Here is a 21,098-nt window from a genome sequence, read left to right on the forward strand (position 1 = left end):
GTGCGGCGACTTGCACGGCCAGACCGCACAACCAACCTCGGCGCCCGGAGTTCGGCTCTCCACGAGGGCATCGTACTTGGCAGCAACGCACAGTGGGCTGAATTGGGCCAAAAATCAAAGAATTATTCCGCGGCCTCACTCCCATCCGTCTCGAGATGACGTTATCGGATCAAGAACGGTCCGCTGTGTGCTGACCAATAGCATGTTAGCAATCATCCGGTTCAGGAAGTCGAGCTCAAAAGGACACGATAAGCCGATAAGGTGACTAGTCAACGCTGCACGTGAAATGTCAGTCAGAAGCACATTAGGAAGTAGTCGCAGGGTTAGGGTTATAACTTACGCATGGTTGACGACATGCGCATCCTGGCATTGAACGGAAAACGACGCCAGCCCTCACGATTGGGCTGTTCAAGATGGCCTGGGGCAAGACGGGACTTCAGTTCGAAACAGGAGCAGTGAAATAACATCCAGGTGAGAGACCATAACAACTGATGGCTCGGAGATAAACGTTCACCCCCGCTGTGACCGAAACGAAAGGAGCTGAAGTGCCCGCTCTGCTGTTGTCCGAGGTGGATTATCGTTCCTCTAAAAACACAATGTAAATTCATGCCATCACCCAGGAACTACACTACGAACTTACAACAACCCCATTTCAGCAACATCGATGTATCCAATTATAAAACATCGGTTTACACTACGCAGATATTACCCCACTCAGTCTTGGTCTAGTTGCTATGAACTGTTGCGGGCATGATGGTCTTCGATATCAAATCTTCTGTCATTGTAGGTTCCTTTGACTCTTGCGTATACTCAGCCCCAGACTTCACTCGCCGTCCCAATTTTAAGGAAATCGGTAGGTGACACCAAACCGGCGAACCACCCCGCAGTTCAGCTGGGAACTATACAGTCGGGTACCTTGCGCAGAACGTGCTTCGTGCGTACTGACCTCGTACTTGTAGCTGCCCGTCCGCCCATCTGCCAGTTTCAGGTCGCCAATGAGGAGGTGCGCTTCCCACATCAAATTGTCAACGCTGCGAACTGCAACACCCAACCACTCCAACCTCACTGGCACGCCCGACAGCAATCTTGGAACAAACCTTGGCTAGGAACGACGCGCAAGCTGGCATGGCGACAATCAAGCAGCGTCCGCACTTCCCTTTCCACATTTTCTACGCTGCATCTCGACTTGTTTGCCGGACCATAAGCTTCAGCACCATACCCAATCGTATCGCCTCACGATCTGCGACCTGACACCATGAACCCAACGGCAAAGAACACCAGCTCGGGCAGCGCTAGAGATCCAGGCACGGATGCGATGCCGTTGTTGTCGACTCCAGTGACAGGGCCTCCACAACCCGCCCCCTCGGCGACGACGATGGGTGTGCTCCCGCTCCACCCGCTTCCACACCTTCCACCCCCATCCCCCGCTGCTGGCAATGGTACTGCGACTTTGTCAGTTGGTGGTACCCTCAACGGCCAGAGGTCGCTCAGGAGATTGCAATCGGCTCACAGCCTCGGCGCAAAGGCCTCGCCTCAGCCGTCCCTAATTTCCCAGCAGAGGTTGCAGCAACAGCAGCAGCAATCGCAACACCAACCGCAATCCCAACCGCAATCCCAACCGCGTCTCCAACCGCACCAGCAGCTCCAACACCAGCATCGCTTACTCCCAGGCCCTCCTTCGCCTCCTACTAGACATGCAAGTCTCAACTATCGATCGACACCACAAAGAGGTCGCGCCAACAGTGACGCCCCGCCAGTTCCTATTCCATTAGGTCAACAATACAGCACCATGGCAGCCGCAAATAGGCGGCGCGGCACAAGCTCGTCCACCGCCAGCGCCATGTCCCTCGAAAAGTTGTTGCGCGAAGGCCCTCCGAACGGCGATGTCGAGGCCGCGCTCGAAAGCACACGACTCAAGATCCTCGATCAAGGCGTCAAATCCGATAGCGATGGCATGGTAAGAGAGACACAGCCTCATCCTCATCAATGCGCTCTTGTCTTGCGCTCGCAATCGCTGACCAGCAATCCCAAACAGTCTTCCCTTCGCATCTACGTATGGCTGATCCTCCTCAACGCCCCAATCATTGAAACCGACACCTACCTTGCCCTCATCCATCGCGGCGCATCCCCTGCCTACTCGAAGATCCGAAATGACACTTTCCGTACACTCACGACCGATCCTCTCTTCCGGCGCCGCGTCAGCGAGGCCAGCTTAATTCGATTACTCAATGCCGTCGCCTGGAGGTTACACGATGCCCGCGGGGACCGAACCAGAGACCATAGCATTGCCAGTCTTTCGCGACGCTCGGCGCCATCAGAACCCGGAAGTCGTCCGGGAACTAGTGGCCACGACAGTATCACTGGGTCGCCGGCATCGAAAAGTCGAGCGCGTGCCTTGACCTTGACCACTGAAGGCTCCGAGGCCAGTGGTGTCGCTTCCGAACCGGGTACCTATGTACAAGGAATGAACGTGCTGGCCGCGCCCTTCTTATATGCTGCACGTAGCGAGGCAGAAGCATTCGTCGCCTTCCACCAGCTTCTCACGCAGGAGTTACCCGGCTACATTCGCGGTGCGATGGACGGAGTACACAAAGGGCTGGCGCTGGTCGACAAGGTGTTGTCGATCGTGGATCCTAAACTCAGTCTTTACCTGATGTCCAAGAACCTCACTGCCGAGATCTATGCATTCCCCTCCGTACTGACGCTGTGCGCCTGTACGCCGCCTCTGCCTGAGGTCCTACGTCTGTGGGACTTTCTCTTTGCATACGGTCCGCATCTTAACATTTTGTGCATCGTTGCGCAGCTTATCATGATACGCACCAAGATTATGGAATCGCCCAGGTATGAGTCTTCTCACCAGTAACCCGTTTTCCAGAGTTTCAACTACTGACATACCGGTCCTTCACCAGTCCTAACAAACTCCTCCGATCTTTCCCTGCCCTTCAGGCCGATTTGATCAAGCGGACCACTTTGACCGTGATACGCATGATACCCGACGATGTCTACGCTGAAATTGTTGCTCATGCCAAGTGATGCGATTTCTTGAAATCCATATACTTGCACCATATTTTGACAAAAGAAATCCAGAGAGAGAAAATGGGTATGGGGCACTGCTCCAGTGCGAGAGGCACCAAGCATGGTAGACCTGCACTCGAAGTTGACTTGCGCACACGACAGGTCGTTACATCATACTCTGACGACTACGGCCTGCCTGGCAATCAGCGGAAGAAACAGCTCTGCTTGTCCCCTACCCAAGTTTTGCATCTTGTACCTGCTGGTCGCAGAGTGCTGGTACACGCAGCAAACGCCGCGCCGAGGACAGTTGGGCACGTCCGGCGTGGTTTGCTAAATCATCTTCGTGAACTCAGGGGTGGCTTGGTCGATAACCTAAAAAAAGAAAGCTCAGCTAACAGATGGGAAGCAATGGGGGACTTGAGATTCAGCAAGAGGGATCGACACCTGGCGTTTCCCCCGAAATCACCCGATGTCCTCAGAGTTGCGACCACCTCTACACAGGCATTGCTCAGACCACTTGAAACCGCTCCGCGGCGATCCATGTATCATTCCGACAGAATTGTGACCTAGAAACAGGTCTTCATCATACAAGGTGTACTGGTAGGAGGTTGATATATCGGCTCTTGATTGCCCAAGCCATACGTGGGCCCGGCTCGCGTGATGCCGGCCGCGCAGGCAGGTTCAGACAAGGACACAGAAAGCGCCCGTTGCTGCTTCGAGGAGATGATATAGTTTCAAGAGAGAAGGGAGAAGGCGGCAGAATCTTGGTACCAAGGATTCCCAGACGAAAGAGACAATGGGATTATAGGACTATGGGACAGGAACCAGGGAAATGGTAAAATTTTCTCTAGACCCTACTGGCATATAATGGCTCAGTGTCAAAGTTGGATATGTGGCTTCAGATAGAACATTGATATAATAATTCAAAACCACATATTTGTATTGGCACATTCCAAGCACTATCTGGACCTTGGTCTTTCATCCCACCTGGACCTTGGGAAGGTGCGCTGTGCGCTTAGCAATGAGGGGTATTTATACCTAGTTTTCCGGGGTTCTCCCTCTCTTACTTTTCTTCTAATCAATCACCACCTTATTCCCAAAACGACCCCCTCCTGGCTGACTGCATCCACAGTGGCTTTTAACCTACAATCATCGCGTATACTGTGTAAGAAGCTCTGCCCATTCCATCCGATCGATATAGACTAACTTCCTCTTCTTTCTTCATCTTTAATATTTGACTACCTTCGTCCGACCTTTTTGGAGCGTCAGTGCAAGTTCTACGTGACAATACTATCGCGCCTCTTTTGTTTCCCTATGCCTTGATATGTACACGTAGATTTGTATAAACACCTAAATAAAAACTAAAACCTATATACCGCTGCGCCCAAAATGCTGTTATGAATGCAGAATTCATCCCTATTAATACTCCGTCACTTTCGATTCCATTTCACTACTTTCCTTTCCTTTTATGTACATGCTTTTCAAGCTCAGCATCGAGACTACTACATATAAGTTCCTTCATCTACTAACGTTCCCCACCCTAGCCCACAAGGCATGCAACAGATGGTCCTCGATTGCAAAAAACCAGTTCAGTCACATCTCAGTCGCATATGCCACCCCAAGCCTAAAGAACATGGCGGTGGCGGCGATGGTATATCGGGAACCATCGTCTCCACGCCGGACGGAATGCTTCGAGTACATCCGTGACGGACAGTACGACTCTGATCTCGGGGGTTCATGGCGAGGGGAAGCTTGGTATCGGGATAGTCGTTCTGTTCGAGTGCTGGCGAATGCGTTTATCACCTGACCAACTTTTTTGCTCGCTGGCTCTGTTGCTTCATAGCGGATTGCTTGTTGAATAGCGATAGACTTGAATGGCGTAGCGATATGTAGCTCGTAGTTTGCCCGCCCCCATTCCAAAACAGAAAAGAATTAAACTCCAAAAGCACCCCATTGAAACCATGGGGCCTTTCATGCCTCCGTCTCCTTAAGCCTAATACATAGGGCAAGCATCCTGGGCGCGCCTAAAGGCATTCGAGAAAAACTCCTGCATGGCGTTGTAGTGGAACAGGATGCCACCGAGGACAGCAATGTGCCAAAGGTTGTGGCTGCCACCAACATAGTCAAACATGCCGGGGCACCACCTCTCAGGGACCTTGCTGGCGTAGACGAGAGCGCCGAGGAAGTAGACGAAGAGCGACTCGAGTATAGGCGAATAGTGCTCCCACACCGACATGCCGCCGCGGGTGAGCCAGATCTGAAAGATGGGTAGGAAGCCGCTGGCGGAAAGACCGATGTAGAAAGCGACTCTCACCCAGGCCATATCCTGCCCGTTAAAGCGAGGATGCCACGGGAGGATGACACCACCGACACCAAGGAAAGCTGTCGCGATCATGTAGACCCACCGGCTAACGGGCTCGCAGTAGAAGGCCGTGTATTCGGTGGTGATGATGGAAGCAGCGATGAGAAGCGAGATGCCGGTGTAGTCGACGCAGGCGAACATGGAGATCAGGTTGACATCGGCGACGGAGTTCATGGTATGCCAGATGACGCTACAGGCCAGGCATTGGCAAGCCGCGAAGAAGAAGATGGCGGCGATGGCGATGTCGGTCTTGGTGCTCTGCGAAAAGTTGATGCTGGTGGGGTAGAAGTAGAAAGCAACGGCCAGAACGAGGATGAGACCCAGGGCGTGGGACCAGATGTTGATCAGCTCGTTGGAGAAAGTGAAAGCTGACCTGATGCAAGCCAGCTTGTTCTCGGAAAACCGATAGCCCTTTTGAATATGGGGGTTGATCCTCCACGGGATTGGGAGCTCCTCGTAGCTGATCAAGCCCTTCTCTCTCGCCTGATTAATGGCGCGCTGGATATGGTCTTCGAGGTTCTCGGCAGCACGCATGGCCCTCTCAATACCCTCCTCCATAACTCTCTTGCCCTCGCCCATGAGACTCTCGGCAGCATTGGCCAGTCCCTTCTCACGAAGCTTGGCGGCCTGGGTCTCCAAGTCTTCCAGCATCCCGTCGAGCAGATCGATGCCGACCTTGGCCTTTTCGTTCAGCGATCCAGCGGCGGCCATGGCCTCGTGGTAGCTCGTCTCTAGGGTCTCGACCAGAACATGGAGGCGTCTGCGTCCGGCACCCATCACTTCCTCCGAAACTTGGGAGCATCTTGTTCGTACGGCCTGCAGCGTAGACAGGGCCGCCTCGATCGAGGAGTCGAGAGTCAGCTCTCCATAGTTCTCCCAGTACTCCAACCGGTTCTCTAGCTCGGCGAGGAAGGCATCCATCTTGAGAAGCAGGGCTTCTTCGCCATCCACGATACTGTTGACAAACGACTTCCTCCGGGCATTGAGCTGGGATTTCCGGCGATTCCGGAGGGCCGGCCTTTCGGGGGCATTAGCCGCGCCCGAGGCCCGGGCCTCGGTGTTGTCATCGTGGGCGGCGAAGGAAAAGGGGGAAGCACACTCCATGGTTGTGCGGTTGTTCGGTCGGTTACTCGAGGTTTGGCAAGAGGCGAGTGCCGTGCGTGGTCTGGTCGTTACCCGAGAAGCAGTGTGATCCAGGCCTGTAATCCGAACAATGGTGGCGTCAACCGGTGAGCCCGCTTTTTACGTGCAGCAAGAAGGATGTCAAGACACGGTATCGGAAGTGGAAGCGGGAGTGGTGACACAGAGAAGTTAAAGTCTGCCACAGAGGTGGGAAGGACGTCGGGACGGGAGGGGCTTTGGGTTCCGACGGAGTACCGATTGACCACTAGATTCGCGCGTGTCAGGGGATTTCGATTCGTTCGGAGGAAACAAAACAACGGATTCCAGAGGGTAAAAAATTGCGTGGGTCCGCACTGCAGTCCGGATGACTTGCAGGTATCTCGACGCCCGATACTTGTTTGCAAATACCGCCTGTAGACAATTGACAGCGCAACGTATGAATGATTATATAGACAACAGAGCAAAAAAGTTCGAGAACAAAACTTATGAAAGGAGACCAGGGTGGAGATCAAGATGGGAACGCGGTAAGAAACCCACAGACACAGGAGACACCGAATGGAAAGGGTGAAGGGAAACAGCCCAGACTCCCAAAAGTTCCAGAGAGCCCGAAGTGGAAGGCTTCCACTTTTATTCTCTCATCCTATTAGTCGCCCGCACAGCGCGCCGAGCGTGCCTAGCCGCCGTAGCCTCTTTTCTTTGCTGGGCGTGCTGTTTTGATGGACTAATGGGCCACAACTGCTCCCACCTTCCGCTTCTTCACTTTTTCTTTTGCAGGCTGAAGTCCCTCCCGCAGGCAGGGCAAAACGGGGCATGACGGGTGGGATGCAAAGAAACCGGGCATTTTGGTAAGCTGCCATTCACAGTTTCATTGTGCGGCCATCATGATTGCGGTGCATTTGGCGGTCATCAGGAACCATTCCGTTCTTTTCCTGAAAGGGGAATGCCTAGAACCGCCTAAACCGCACATGGTTCGGGCTAGGAAAAACCTGGAAAGGGGTTCTTTGTCCCTCCCTGGCCAATGACGTCGCGGAATTGCGGCCCTACCGCGCTCGAACCCCCACCCGACTGTGCTGTTTCGAGCCTGTGACGCTGATCCACCAAGGCACGTGCGAGGCAACGAACGAAGTGTCCGCCAAGCCTGTCTTTGTTCATGCCTGCCCTGGGCGAAAATCCCCAGATCAATACCTACGGCTTCATCCAGGAACCACAAGCGACACACCTTCCCCGCGAAATCAGAAGGATTGACGACGGCTGATCGATCACACTGCGACCTCATAACCTCCGCCCGTTAAACCACTCTGGGAAATTGCATTCACCCCTCTCTCAAATATTGTCGTCATTCGGACCTGCGCTATTCAAAACCGATCTTGGCTTACACACCTCCACGGCAGTTGGCCCTGCTAAGTCGTGTTCTTATCGAGATTCGTGCTATTCACAGCTTCGGCAACTTGAACATCCGGATTGCCGTCACAACCGATCGACACCAACCACGATACCGACGATTACCATGGCTGCCGACGGACCCATCACCGATCCCTTGCTCGTTACGGTTCTTGACACGTCGAGAGCCGCGCGCGAGCAAGCCGTGGTTCTCATTGATCGCATCCAAGAGGCTCTTGATGCTGCAGGAAACGGGCCTCTGCCTTTGGAAGCCCAGGCGGAAATCTCAAAGCAACAGAAACTGCTCAACACCAACATCGCCCAACTACGCGGTCTACACCGGTCCGCCCATTTCAAGGCGCGTGAGACGAAGGGTCAGACAGCAGAGGCGCGTCACGAGGTCGACGTGCTCCATCTTCAACTGCAAAACCTTTACTACGAACAAAGGCACCTGGAGGGAGAAATCGCAGCCTGCGAGTCCTTTGAGTTGGTTCCCTTTGAACTCGTTGGTTGTTCTTCGGCGGAACAGCGGTTTGCTAACAAAGGTCTTTTTCAGGCATACCTACCAAAAGCTCCCACTGATCCCTGTCGAGGAATTCCTGGCTCTGCATCCCGAGCATGCTGATGACGACGAGAACGACCTCATGGTGGCGCGTATCAATCATGAGAGAACCGAGCGAGAGGCGCTTGAGCAGCAAAGGGTCGAGTTGCAAAAGCGTAAACAGAAACTGATTGCCGACAACAAAAAGCGACGCGACGATCTGGCCAATCTGGACAAGGATTTGGAGAAATTCATCGATGTGAGTAGCTCGAATCTGGTCCCGTCCTGTGGACTTATGACGTGAACGCTTGACTAACCCAAGACTAGGCCGCGAAACCCATCCAAAAGCTCTTCGAGAAGGTTGTATGAGGCGGCAATCCCTCATGCACCATACCTCACAGTTGTGCGCGAGCCATGTAGCTAGTTCACTCAGCGTGTCCTTGCCAGTCGTAGGATGTGCGTGACACACCGAGGTTTATACCAGCAAAGACGCCTTCAAAGCAGCCAACAATCGCTAAAAACCGCCACATAAGACGATGGCTATTGAGTCTTGCACGAGATGCAAGCTCTAGTGCTCAAAGCAAGAGCCACATTGTCTCAAGGTCACCAGCCTTACTATGGTTTGTTCCTCGCCCACCGGCTTCGAGGGAGACACATGGCTGGGTTATTTTCTGGGACCGGGCACGCGTTTGGTCCAAGATAAGACCGGGCCTGATGTTACCATGGAGCTTGCCCGTTCAGTAGGCCCTTCTGTTAATGTCGAAGAAGGGTGTCGTCTGAAAGGCTACGTCGACGTTGGAATCGTGCCTACGCAGAATGATGAAGCTCATACCTGTCAATTCTGTCGTCAGGGAAAATGTGGAGTAAGGCCACGCCGGTCGTCATACCGGTGCTCGCTAGCCTTGCGAGCGTTGTGAATTAAGGGAGGAATGGACAAGAAGCACGCCCATCTTTATAGGCATGCCGGTGCAAGTGTCGTCAAAGTTCCAACTGCAAGGATACTTATGGTTGGGTACAGTGGAATACAACATCTTTGGATGATGTCTGCACCGTGGGCTGTGTTCTAGCCTGGTACGCGGAATCAAGGGGAAGGGGACAGGAGCCCGACTGAAACCCGACTGAAACTCTGCATATGAACATTACGGATTACAACATGACGCTTGACCCCTATGGGAGATTTGTTCTCGAATTCCCTATCGAGTTTTATCCCCTCTAATCTTGCAGGGCTGTGTACTCTACCAGTACTTGCATATGGTTTGACAACCATTTTACGCGGTGTGACATGGTTTCTGCAAGCTCGCGATTTCTCCGTGATACATGTGGAGATTACTACTCCTTGGGACCTGTGTAATAGCCCAGACAATCATTGTGTGCAAGATACCTGGTTCTCAGGGAGATTCTGAAGGCGCAGAGGACCGACCCGAAATAATCTGCGGTTCCTCACGACAAGGCGGACTGTTCAAGTTGACCATGACTTACTATGCACCTTCCTCGCTCATCAAGTCGATGTGTTGGGCTTCCTTTGGTTATCTTGCCCGTTGTGTTCAGCCAGGCCAACGCCAAGTCTCAAGGGGCCTGTCATTGAAGAGCAGCAGCCCACGTGCGTCCAAAAGCCACTATCGCCAAGCAGGAGCAACACGTACAGATGGGAATGTAACCTGCCCGATCCTGTGGTTACAGAGTTACGTACCTGCATTTTATAATGCCTACGACGATGGGAACTTGGGTATTTCCTGGGAAAGCACGATGGTATATGTAAGATGCCTGACTCGTCACGAAGGTGATGGAAAAGAAGTCAGACTTGATGATGATCAATTGATTGATGATCCGGGAGAAGAACTCCCGGGATCTAGACACTCCGTGTCTGACTAGCCGAATATATCCTGGAGGACAAGCACCTGCCTGTCATGCTGCCTGACAGCAGGACGCAGGTCCGACTTGTGATGAAGAAAGAGCCAGACTTGGTCAAGTCAGACATGGCATGAATGTCTGGGCTTGCCTATCTGGGCTCTCACAAAGATCCAGAAGCGCCAATGAAGAGACCCTGAAATAAAGACCCTTCCAAGTCCTTTGTGCAAGGGATACCCAGCCCGCGCAACAACCTGCGAGGGAATTATATTGAAACTTACGCCTTTTCCAAAGCCCTACATACAGCTGATTTGAAGGAATCGTGTACTGTGCAGCTGTGAGTTTGTAGTGCCTGACAAATTCGGGCACAAACATGGCCTGGGCCTGGCAGAGAAAGAGAACCATCACGGATCACATCGTGTCAACCGAATAATAGGGACATTACCGTGGCCTCAATTTCACCAGCTACAGAAGCCCTTGACGCCCGGAGCTGCCCAAGGACCACAGTGAAAGAAGGTCTACTAACATAATCATGTCAAAGGACATGTCAGTTGGCTCGGATGAGGCGGGCTATATCTAGACTACCCCCTCCCCCTATATCTTGTAGACTACTTAACTTGTTTGGGAAGGACTTCCCGCCTTTTTAGCGCCGTACAGAAAATTGATATCAGAACTGGGCACTGGACCAGCAAACAACATCGGCAATGAGCCAACACCTCTACTATATGCAATAGCAGTGCCCTTAGGTTTACGCAATCTTACGATGCATTCTAACTTGAACAATGGATAAATGGATGAAATCCCCGTCTTCAGTTTTTCAAACCTCTTCATGCACTTTTAAGGGAGTGCATTTGGTCCAGGTGAGAGTGCAATGCTTTGGTCTTGAGCGCGAAGGAGGAACGACCATTTTCTTGGAGAAAATTTCGGGAAAGACCGACTGTGGCCTAACGGACTCTGCCCTAAATTTTGAGCGTGGATGTTAATGACAGATAAGATAAGACCAAATGCTGAAAGTGCTGCCCGAAGCTGTTAAGTAGTCTAGATATATCCCGCCTCCGCACAGCTGGCCCAACAGATGTCGGTTCAAGCGGCAAGACATTGGACACAGAGAACCCAGTCCCGACCGAGAGATACTTGATCCTTCTCCGTATCTGGTATTCACGCATCCGAACCGAACCGACAGACGGTATATCGCTTTTTTCCACTTGATGTGGTTTCACTCACATCACGATGCTAGATATCGGAGCTGAGTCTACTCTCTGCACGGTGGCAGGTCCCGTCGAGCTGAGTTTATTGCTGCTTCTTGGGCGTTCTTCCTTCCCGCCCTTGGCGAAGCTTGTTTTTTCTGGGGGAAAGCTTGATTTGTTAGATTCAAACGGTAGGCAGCAGCCTGAAGTATAGCGCCGGGAATATCTAGCTTCGACCAATCTACTCGTGAGTTGATGCGGGTCACAGGATTTCTTGGGAGCGATCCAGTAACAGGATTGGTTGAGCAAAACGATATCGAGTGAAAAAAAAGCGGTACCGGAGTGCTAGAAGATCTAGACCGCCAGGGCTTTCCACGAATCCACAGGGACCAAAAAGGAGATTAAAAGAAACCGAATGTGGAAGGATCAACACCTAGGGTCAATACTTGAATGTGTCTGCCTATCTGCACCTCGTAGGATCAATTATCACGGTGTGTGTCAGAGGCAAGTAACCATGGAGATAATTTCCCACTCATACTGTGCAGAACGCATAGGGACATGTGAAACGGGACGGAGCATCAAACACAACCTACCTTCTCATTACCCGAAGGGATCTCATACCAACATAAAAGCCCAGTTGAGTCTAACGATCCAAAGAATCCGCAGTATTGAGCAGAGGCGCAGTCGGGTGGTTGCCGTTGGAGGCGACGGCCGATTGATGACTCGGTATGTTGGATCAATAGTATCCTTTTGTCCGGTCTTGCAAGGTGACGGAGGGATCTCCTTCTGAACGTGTCCTTCAAGGGCGGGGCGACCAGGAAATGCAAAATTGGCGAAATTTCAGGGGGAGGCCCGGGCTTCTGAAATTAGGTTACATACGAACGCACTGACCCTGAGGGAGCCGAAGCAGGGAAGGAAGGCGGGACAGGGGCGATGTTCAACCTGGAACAACAACCTGGAAGTGTATTGAGTGAAAAAGTCGAGCTGTCTCCCTGGACGTATGTAGGGCAGGTCTTGCTACCCCAGCCTTGGACTGACGGGAGGCATGGGAGCTGGTACCCCGATACACGACACGCACGCACCGCTGTCAAGTAAAAGTGGGAGACATTTGAAGTAGACGCGTCTTCAGTTTGCAGTGTATTAAAGTACGCACTGCGAAACATTGAACAGAGAAGTGTCCGGTCGTCTGATCTTCCTGTACAGTAATCGCAAGAGCGGTACAAACTCCACCCATCCTCCGGCGCCGGTGCAGCCAGCAGCACAGCCAACTGCACCGCCTACCGAACCGCCACTCCCTCCTCTCCCCGAGGGTCTTCCCAGTCCCATTCCCACAGCTTCCTATTCCCGTGCTCCTCCCACGTGTACCTTTTGACCGGGCACCAATCCCCGTTGAATGATCTGGAACGTGTCCGAGGAGGTTCCGCTCAAGTCCCGCTATGTTCAGGCACCGTTGTGTCTTTGGCCACAAATGAGCCGTGGTTGGTTATCGGCGGTGAGGTACCGTATGGTGATGATACTCTTGCAAATGTAAAATTCTAGGGTTAGTTGTTGCAAGGGTCGCGCTTGTTTGAACAACTTACATTTCAAAAGCCACTTTCCGGACCATCCACGTTTGCCAGTTGATCGATGCTGATCCTGACTGGATTTCGGCCCTTCCTTCGACCTTTTCCCTTTCTCTTTCTCACCGGCCACCATACCGGCACAACCTTCAGTCCTGGTTCGACTGCACAACTTCATTTTCTTACGACACTTATTGTTTCTTTTCGCACCTCGTAACATTAATCACCTCTTCCGATATCCAGATGTTCCTCATTACGTGGTGTTCCCGCCGCGCCGGCGGTCTGGCTATGGCCGGTACGATATGGCTATCATACTGGGTTATCTCTGGAGAACGCGGGCATCAACTACATGGCTATAAACAACATGAGCCAATCGACGACAGTCTTGCCTCCAATGCGCCTACCGACAACCTCCTCGGCCCCAGCAACCGGGTGCGCGTGTTCGCCTACTACTGCCTTCTCATCCACTTGCTCGTCGTCATATTCCCACTTCGTTCAAACTGGGCCGTTTTCACAATCACGAAGAGCCTTCAGAAGATGGCGCGCATTGCGGCCGCCAGAGACCTCGATTTTGCCCATCAGCGCCGCGGTTCTTCGACCTCGTTATCCAGCGCCGAAACTCTTACCTCCTCCAGGGGGTTGGCCTCAAGCTCAAGCAGCGAAGCTGGAGAATCCGACATCGAGCTCAGCGTTGACTCCGAAGAGCCGCCCAACACGATCCTCCATGCCATCGTCATTCCCAATTATAAGGAAGAAAACGACACGCTAAGGGAAACACTCGAGGTTTTGGCATCGCACCCTCAAGCACGAGCCACCTACGATGTGAGTCTCCCATCCCAGATCCGTACCTGAACTCAAGTTGCTCCCGGCGATGGAAAACTTCCTTAGGGCTCCGCTAGTAGGGCTGTAAGGAGCGAAGCGAGAGAAGTGAAGTTGTGGACTCTAGACTGACGGCTCTTTACCAGGTCTACCTAGCCATGGAACAGCGGGAAAGCAATGTGGAGACCAAAGCCATGTTGCTCGCGAACGAGTTCACGAAACGATTTCGGTCCATCAGCTTTACCGTACACCCGTCGGACATCCCAGGAGAATTGGCAGGAAAGGGGAGCAACCTTGCGTGGGCAGCGAGACAGCTCAGCCAGAGATATACACCTGCTCAACGGAAAGATGTGATCGTGACTGGAATCGATGGTAAGTGCCGCGGCGTCGTATTGGAGGGTAGCTTCCGGCTCTTAAATCCTACGCCTTCCGCTCTTGGCTTCTTGCAAGCTTGATTGCGCATCGTGATTCGCTAACAAGCCACCCCCATAATGCAGCCGACAGCCATCTCATGGCCAATTACTTCACGCTAGTCACTACAATGCACGTGGCACATCCCCGAACGGCGACGACCACCTTGTATTCCGCGCCGATTATCTTCGACCGTAATGCTCACAATGTGCCTGCTATTGTCCGGGTTGCGGACATCATGTGGTCCGCCGCCGGTATGTCGGGATTACATGAAGGGTCGTATGTTGCGCCCCCAACATCAGTGTACTCTCTGCCACTTGAATTGGTCGACAGGGTTGGAGGTTGGGATTGCGATTCGGAGGCCATCGGAGAGGACCTTCACATGTATCTGAAGTGCTTCTTCGCCCTCAACGGGAACCTCACCGTCCGAACGGTCTTGAGCCCCGTCAGCCAGACCAACGTTACCGGCGGCGGGCGCGACAAGGGCCTCAGAGGAATCGGCATGGACATGTCGGCCCGGTATAAACAAGCGCTACGCCACATGTGGGGCGCTTTGGATACGGGCTACGCATTGAGGAAGATGGTTGAGGTTTGGAGGGAAAGGAAGCACACATCGCGCGCAATTCGCCCGCTTCATACATCTCCGTGAGTACTATCTGCGTCCATTCTTGTAGGTGGAAATTGTACGCTAACATGAGTTTAATCTAATCAGAAACGACTCCGATCGCTACATCCCCGAAACCCAACTCGATACATCCAACTGTAATGGCTTCTTCTCGGATATCGTCACCGATACGTTAGAAGGGCCAGACTACACCCGTATCTTTGTTTTGTTTCATCGACTATTCGAAGCCCATTTCCTGCCAGTTCAGATGACTATCCTGGTGATCGGGTCTACGCTGTACCTGTGGCTGGTAGACGGGGCGGCTGATGCGCCTGGCATAGGATGGATATTTGGTGTTTGCAACGTCCTACGCACCTTTGGGTTCATAGAGGTTGGCCTATACCTCTTCCTCTACGAAAGATTTCACAAGATTTGCGTCGAAACTCGCGAGAAGGAGATGAGCGACGCCGGCCTCACCAAGGGCATGCACTTCTCGCACCGAGCGCCCAAGAAGAACTGGATTGACTATTTCATGGTCCCACTAGTCGCTACGGTATACGGCTCCATTCCTTGCGCTCAAGCTCTGATCCAGCACTTTTGGACGTTGGACCTGGTCTATACCGTGAGCAAAAAGGTGACCCGACAGAGAGGAAAATCAGTCTCATCAACACCAAAAATAAAGGTTGAGACAATGGTATGAAGAAGAGGGAAACTTTGTGGCGTCGTTCAATTCTTCGGTAGTTTTCTTCTTCACCTCTTCCGATTTCCAGCGTTGTCGCCTAACAGCCCCTTGGATGACGAACTAGCAAGTTATACTTTTGAGCTCGTTACTTTATTTAGTTACTGACTGCTTGAGGCTCAAATCAGCTGTCTCTGTTCAGTGCGCTCAACAGTCACACCATACTATTCTTTTTTTCTACACTTTGCTAGTGGCAGTCTTTCGGCTCTAAGGGGTTATGGGGCAATTTGCTGTACATATTGCGGTTTTGCTCTGCATGGCTGGGAGCTGGGATTTTGCATCTAGATTCGTATTTCGGTTTTGGTTTTCTACCAGGTGTGCTAACTGGGAAACCAAACGGCCTACCTTGTGGCGAGCTAGGGGATAATGTTAATATTAGGTCTAATGCCAAGATGGAGGGAACATGAGGAGGACGGGAGGGCATCATCATTAGGTGAAACAGGTCGGGCTTTTCACTGAACAAAAGGGGATCCCAACCTCAATCACCACGATGCGAATGAAGGACTCAAGGAGCTTACGAGTTGGGAAGAGAACGATGATTTATCTGTTATGAGTAGCCTACACTCAAAAATTACATCTATAGTCAACATTGAGAAGTACCTCTGTAAGAGATGTCTCCTACTTCTTCTCTCCTGGTCAGAAAACGAAGCATGAACTCATCGGTTAGAGAAGACAGTTAGACAACCGAGTCTGTAAATGGAATAGTCGGTAGATTCGGTGTGTCCATACACTCGCACCAAAATGGGACATGTGATGCTAATTGAAGGGAGAAAACCGGAGGAAGCCGGGCGACAACGATTGTACAACCACTACACATACATCGCTTTGCATAACTTAATATTCTAGCAACGACTGAGGATACGCTAACTTCTGATATGAGCAAGTTTTTCTGCCATGATAGTCACATCCGAGCCTACTCGGACTATAGAAAGTTGGATTCCGAGAGCGCTCGGAGGTTGTGACATGAATCGTCCAATAGCTGACCAACCCTTTTGCGTCGCTAAGACTCTGGGCTGAAAAAGCTAAACAGATCCATAGTGTTTTCAAGGGTGTCACCATGTCCGATGCCTCTATGCTCCGTATTGTTTCGGGAGAGTATGATCGTGAAGAACGTTAGGAGAGAGAGTTTGGTGGTTTGGTCAAGGCCACCTAGTGATCAATAGAAACACCAGAGGGTAGGTCTGGTATAAAACACACAACACAGCCCGATCATGACGAGATGTGATGTTCATTGATCATTGAGAACTCACTCACCTACGATTACAACTCCGAAATCGACCACTCTGAGGAACACCGTACGCTACTCACCCCAAACGATCTAGGCACAATGAACAACACCTCTTCCGCTACAAGCAACAACCGTAAGGTGGTGCGCATAGGCGTCTTCATCCCCTACGGCGCCCAGCTGCTCGACACAGCATGCATCGACATCCTTGCCTCCATGAGCAGAGAGTACTTCTCCATGGTGGGGGAGGGCATGGTTCCCCCGGGTATCTACAAGTTGGCGCCTAGTGTTGAGATATTCTGTGAGTTTTAGTCTCATGTCCAATGGGGCCCTTCCATCTGATCTGCCGTCGTCAACAACCTACTGCTAGAGACAGTAGTAAGCTGGATAACTGACAAAAAACAAAGACATCAGCAAAGTCCCCCCCAGCAGCCACCCAATCCCGCTAACCGCCTCCATGAACATCCTCTGCACGCATCACTTCTCCAGTCCAGAAGTGGCACCGGGAAAGCTTGACATCGTCTTGGTTCCGGGACCGGATCCTAAGCTTGACTTCGAAGAGGACCCAGCCGCTCTGTCGTGGCTAGCAGGGCATGCGAACAACACCAGCAACAACGAGACGAAAACGACAGACATCCTGAGCGTCTGCTCAGGCATCTACCTCTGCGGTGCGGCCGGGATCCTCAAAGGCAAGAAAGCCTGTGGACCGCGAGGGCTACAGGGAGATCTGCGGACGAGATTCGAGGACCAGGAGGTTATTTGGGTGGGGGAGGAGTTGAGGTGGGTGGGGGATGGGAATCTTTGGTCTAGTGGTTTGTTTTCATCCCTTCCTGACTAGCCCCAGAAGATCGGGCTGACATCCAATGATGCCTATAGGAGGCGTAACGAACGGTAATGATCTCGTTGCGGCTTACGCGAGGCAGAGCCGTCACTTCCCGGGCCCAGTGGCTGAGTTGGGATTGAAGTTCGTTGAGGTGGATGAGAGGCCGCAGAGGTATGAGGATTGAGGGTACTAGCTCTGGAGACTATTGAGTTGATGTTGGGATGACTGTGGCATGCCGGGTTATCAAGGTGACTTTCACGGGGATAGGGAAGTTGAAGTGACTCGAGAGGAGAAGATGCCTGAAGGTTGTTTACTTTTGTCCCTTGTGATGCTTTCGTTGGTGGATCCTCTCACACAAGTGGAGTGAACCGTGAGCCTGGGGGGAACGATGATGCGGGATGGTGACGCCGGGAGACTCAAGACAAGTGCCTGTGATGCATGATGTTCATTCTTATGCCTCACACTTGATGCTCTCTGCTCTGGCGGCTATCAATCTTGCAGATGCAAAGAGCTCGCAGTCCCGCGACGACCAACAGCAAGCCTTGAGTCGGTGATAGCGGGTTGCAATGTTGAAGTTCCCGTCGTCGCAAGGTTTCCATGCCAGCTCCAGGCACGTCAGGGTCTGCACGACGTTAGCGCGGAGCTAGGTCGTCGAACTCTTCCCCGCTTTTGTTAGCAGACCGGTCTGCATTGGCCGGTTTACCCCTGCTACCTTAGCCTGGCCTGCCCGCTGGGGAGGCACGGGAGGGTGGCAGTGATCCGATAAGGAAGTCTTATCGCTAACAGACGGTACAGACGGTGGGGTGCCTCGAAATTTTTCTGGATCCCAAGGTGCAGTTCGCCTGAACTTCGGTTTTTCTGCCGACCGCCCTCGCCCTCGATCGCAATTCTCTGCCTTTCCCCAAGTCAAACTGGTCGCATCCATCTTCAGACTTTTTCTACCAAGCCCATTCATATTTTTTCAATTTTAGAACGGTATACTTCCGACGACGACTTTGAGTTCCTGTCCCTTTCGTTTTCTTTAACAACTAGACTTTTTGATACCCCGGCGCAAAGCACCACCCAATCTTCACAATGGCTCCCCTTATGCCCGTCGCCGTCTTTGGCTTGGAGGTTCCTCCTGGCGAGATCCTCATTCCCGCCGCCTCTGAGTTCCCTGCTATCGTAAGTGCACACTTTCCGGAGCTTTTGACTCTCTCGTTCGCAGGCAATGGCGCTGCAATGGGTTGCACGGAGCTAACGACATGGATTCCAGATTCACATCACCATGGCTGCCCTCGATCCCACCAAGGCTCCTGAGGCTGACGGCCAGGGCAACATTCCCACTCTCCCCCGCTCGACCCTGAAGATCATCAAGGCTACTGGCCACGACCACGACGATGATGATGAGGAGGAGGATGAGTACCTCCAGTCCCTCCTCGGCGGCGGCGACTCTGACGACGAGGCCAACGGTGGCCCCAGCGATCCCTCCAAGTCCAAGAAGGCCAAGCAGGAGGCTGCCATCAAGAAGCTTATGGCTGCTACCCAGGAGGAGTCTGATGAGGAGATGGAGGACGCCAAGCCCAACGGCAAGAAGGGCAAGAAGGGCAAGGGCAAGGCCAGCGAGTCCGACGAGGAGGAGAGCGACGAGGAGAGCGACTGCTGCGGCGAGGATGACCTCCAGCTCGAGGACTACGTTGTCTGCACTCTCGACACTGAGCGCGTAAGAAACCCCTTCCACTCGGTAAACGCATGTTCGAGTTCTCAGAGCTAACCTGATTTCCCATATACAGAACTACCAGCAGCCCATCAACATCACCATCGGCGAGGGCGAGAAGGTCTTCTTCTGCGTCCAGGGTACCCACTCTGTTTACCTCACCGGTAACTTCGTTGTTCCCGAGGATGACGAGGAGGACAGCGAGGATGACGAGGATGAGTCCGACGACGAGGATTACGACTTCCCCCTTGGCGGCGAGGATGACGATTCCGACGATATGAGCGACGAGCTCGACGAGCTCGACGGCACCCCCCGTGTCAAGGAGATCACCTCGGAAGATGAAGAGGAGGCTCCCAAGCTTGTCGACACCAGCAAGAAGGGCAAGAAGCGCCCCGCCGAGGACGATGCCGAGGGTCTTGATGCCATGATCTCCAAGGACGACAAGAAGCTCAGCAAGAAGCAGCAGAAGAAGCAGAAGGTTGAGGAGGCCAAGAAGGAGGAGCCTAAGAAGGAGGAGCCTAAGAAGGAGACCAAGTCCGACAAGAAGGTCCAGTTCGCCAAGAACCTCGAGCAGGGTCCTACTGGCCCTGCCAAGGACAAGCTTGAGAACAAGAAGCCTACCTCTACCGTCAAGGTTGTCCAGGGCGTCACCATCGACGACAGGAAGGTTGGTTCCGGCCGTGCTGCCAAGAACGGCGACCGTGTCGGCATGCGCTACATCGGAAAGCTCCAGAACGGCAAGGTCTTCGACTGTAAGTCTCACTCTTCCACACTAACACTCTCACAATGTTGACTAGAGACTAATATTGTAATACAGCCAACAAGAAGGGTGCCCCGTTCTCCTTCAAGCTCGGCAAGGGTGAGGTGATCAAGGGTTGGGACATCGGTGTTGCTGGCATGGCTGTTGGTGGTGAGCGTCGTCTCACCATTCCCGCGCACCATGCCTACGGCAGCCGTGCCCTTCCCGGCATCCCCGCCAACAGCACTTTGATCTTCGACGTCAAGCTCCTTGAGATCAAGTAAATCGTGACATCTCGAAGCGTGAGGTATGAAGGCTTTGGCTAGCGTTGCGATTTCTATGGCGGTTGTCAATCGCAACCTCTCGTATTCTATGGCTAGCAAGTCTCGGGTTTTCTTTCGTCAGCACATATTTCCTTGCGCTCATGTTGGGTTTGGTCAAGGAAGTGGGAACGTCATTTCAGCAGCATAATGTCAAAAGTTTCGGGTCTGGATTTCTTTCTGTACTTTGGGTTGTACATCGTTCAAGGGGCACGAGATACTCTATACTGCGTCTTTCAATTGCAAAGAAGCAACATTTCTATGATACCTACACTCGGGTCAGCAACCTTCTTCGATGTTTCAAGATGTCGAGGAAAGTGCCTCTAAATGACGTACGGTAACAACTTCCAGGAAAGAGTGACGGTTTGCTACAAACGCTGTGGTTCTTTTCAGAATCGTAGTCGCACCTGCCGTGAGTGTTCGTGCCTTCAGAGGTAAGTGTTGTTGACTTGGAGTAAGGGAGGCGCATCTGATGAGTGATTAGGATGATACATTTTGAGCTGCCCTACTCGTCATTCACTGCACCTTGTCGTAATTCAACACCGAGACAAACTCCATCCGCATCTTTCCCCCCCGTTCTGCTTCCATCTCTCACTAGGTATCATCATTTTATCTTTCACTATCATCATCATAGCCGCCGCGGCTCCCGACTGTCGCCAAACTAGGCCTCGCGCGTTACGATCGACCAAGTTAGACGCCGTAGCGGTT

General features: G+C 52.5%; 7 protein-coding genes across 7 annotated transcripts; 6 read left to right on the forward strand and 1 right to left on the reverse strand.

Annotated features, from left to right (window-relative positions):
• Positions 1 to 985: 985 nt before the first annotated feature.
• B0H65DRAFT_30918 (rab-GTPase-TBC domain-containing protein) lies at positions 986 to 2,980 on the forward strand. The gene is made up of 2 exons (XM_062823265.1): positions 986 to 1,957; positions 2,036 to 2,980. Exons 1-2 carry the CDS (start codon positions 1,256 to 1,258, stop codon positions 2,861 to 2,863), a joined length of 1,530 nt encoding a protein of 509 aa, XP_062686347.1. The 5' UTR covers positions 986 to 1,255; the 3' UTR covers positions 2,864 to 2,980.
• Positions 2,981 to 4,915: 1,935 nt separating this feature from the next.
• Positions 4,916 to 6,672, reverse strand: B0H65DRAFT_30951 (HlyIII-domain-containing protein). Its single transcript, XM_062823273.1, has one exon. The coding sequence runs from the start codon at positions 6,479 to 6,481 to the stop codon at positions 5,009 to 5,011; it is 1,473 nt and encodes a 490-aa protein (XP_062686348.1). The 5' UTR covers positions 6,482 to 6,672; the 3' UTR covers positions 4,916 to 5,008.
• Positions 6,673 to 7,891: 1,219 nt separating this feature from the next.
• Positions 7,892 to 8,913, forward strand: B0H65DRAFT_30966 (Fms-interacting protein-domain-containing protein). The gene is made up of 3 exons (XM_062823277.1): positions 7,892 to 8,365; positions 8,436 to 8,679; positions 8,748 to 8,913. The coding sequence occupies exons 1-3, from the start codon at positions 8,007 to 8,009 to the stop codon at positions 8,787 to 8,789; spliced, it is 645 nt and encodes a 214-aa protein (XP_062686349.1). The 5' UTR covers positions 7,892 to 8,006; the 3' UTR covers positions 8,790 to 8,913.
• Positions 8,914 to 9,537: 624 nt separating this feature from the next.
• On the forward strand, positions 9,538 to 10,339 carry B0H65DRAFT_30968 (uncharacterized protein). The gene has a single exon (XM_062823278.1). It carries the CDS (start codon positions 9,738 to 9,740, stop codon positions 10,290 to 10,292), a length of 555 nt encoding a protein of 184 aa, XP_062686350.1. The 5' UTR covers positions 9,538 to 9,737; the 3' UTR covers positions 10,293 to 10,339.
• Positions 10,340 to 12,938: 2,599 nt separating this feature from the next.
• On the forward strand, positions 12,939 to 15,661 carry B0H65DRAFT_31014 (glycosyl transferase family group 2-domain-containing protein). The gene is made up of 4 exons (XM_062823281.1): positions 12,939 to 13,836; positions 13,980 to 14,205; positions 14,331 to 14,889; positions 14,957 to 15,661. Exons 1-4 carry the CDS (start codon positions 13,258 to 13,260, stop codon positions 15,546 to 15,548), a joined length of 1,956 nt encoding a protein of 651 aa, XP_062686351.1. The 5' UTR covers positions 12,939 to 13,257; the 3' UTR covers positions 15,549 to 15,661.
• An 855-nt stretch (positions 15,662 to 16,516) lies between these two features.
• On the forward strand, positions 16,517 to 17,819 carry B0H65DRAFT_584706 (class I glutamine amidotransferase-like protein; the record flags this gene model as incomplete). The annotated part of the gene is made up of 3 exons (XM_062830906.1): positions 16,517 to 17,113; positions 17,220 to 17,624; positions 17,689 to 17,819. Exons 1-3 carry the CDS (start codon positions 16,915 to 16,917, stop codon positions 17,817 to 17,819), a joined length of 735 nt encoding a protein of 244 aa, XP_062686352.1. The 5' UTR covers positions 16,517 to 16,914.
• Positions 17,820 to 18,476: 657 nt separating this feature from the next.
• B0H65DRAFT_484312 (uncharacterized protein) lies at positions 18,477 to 20,800 on the forward strand. The gene is made up of 4 exons (XM_062827671.1): positions 18,477 to 18,799; positions 18,891 to 19,337; positions 19,408 to 20,083; positions 20,149 to 20,800. Exons 1-4 carry the CDS (start codon positions 18,710 to 18,712, stop codon positions 20,352 to 20,354), a joined length of 1,419 nt encoding a protein of 472 aa, XP_062686353.1. The 5' UTR covers positions 18,477 to 18,709; the 3' UTR covers positions 20,355 to 20,800.
• Positions 20,801 to 21,098: the final 298 nt, after the last annotated feature.

Source organism: Neurospora tetraspora (assembly GCF_033439725.1).
Source record: "Neurospora tetraspora strain CBS 560.94 chromosome Unknown B0H65scaffold_1, whole genome shotgun sequence".
Classification (NCBI taxonomy): domain Eukaryota; kingdom Fungi; phylum Ascomycota; class Sordariomycetes; order Sordariales; family Sordariaceae; genus Neurospora; species Neurospora tetraspora.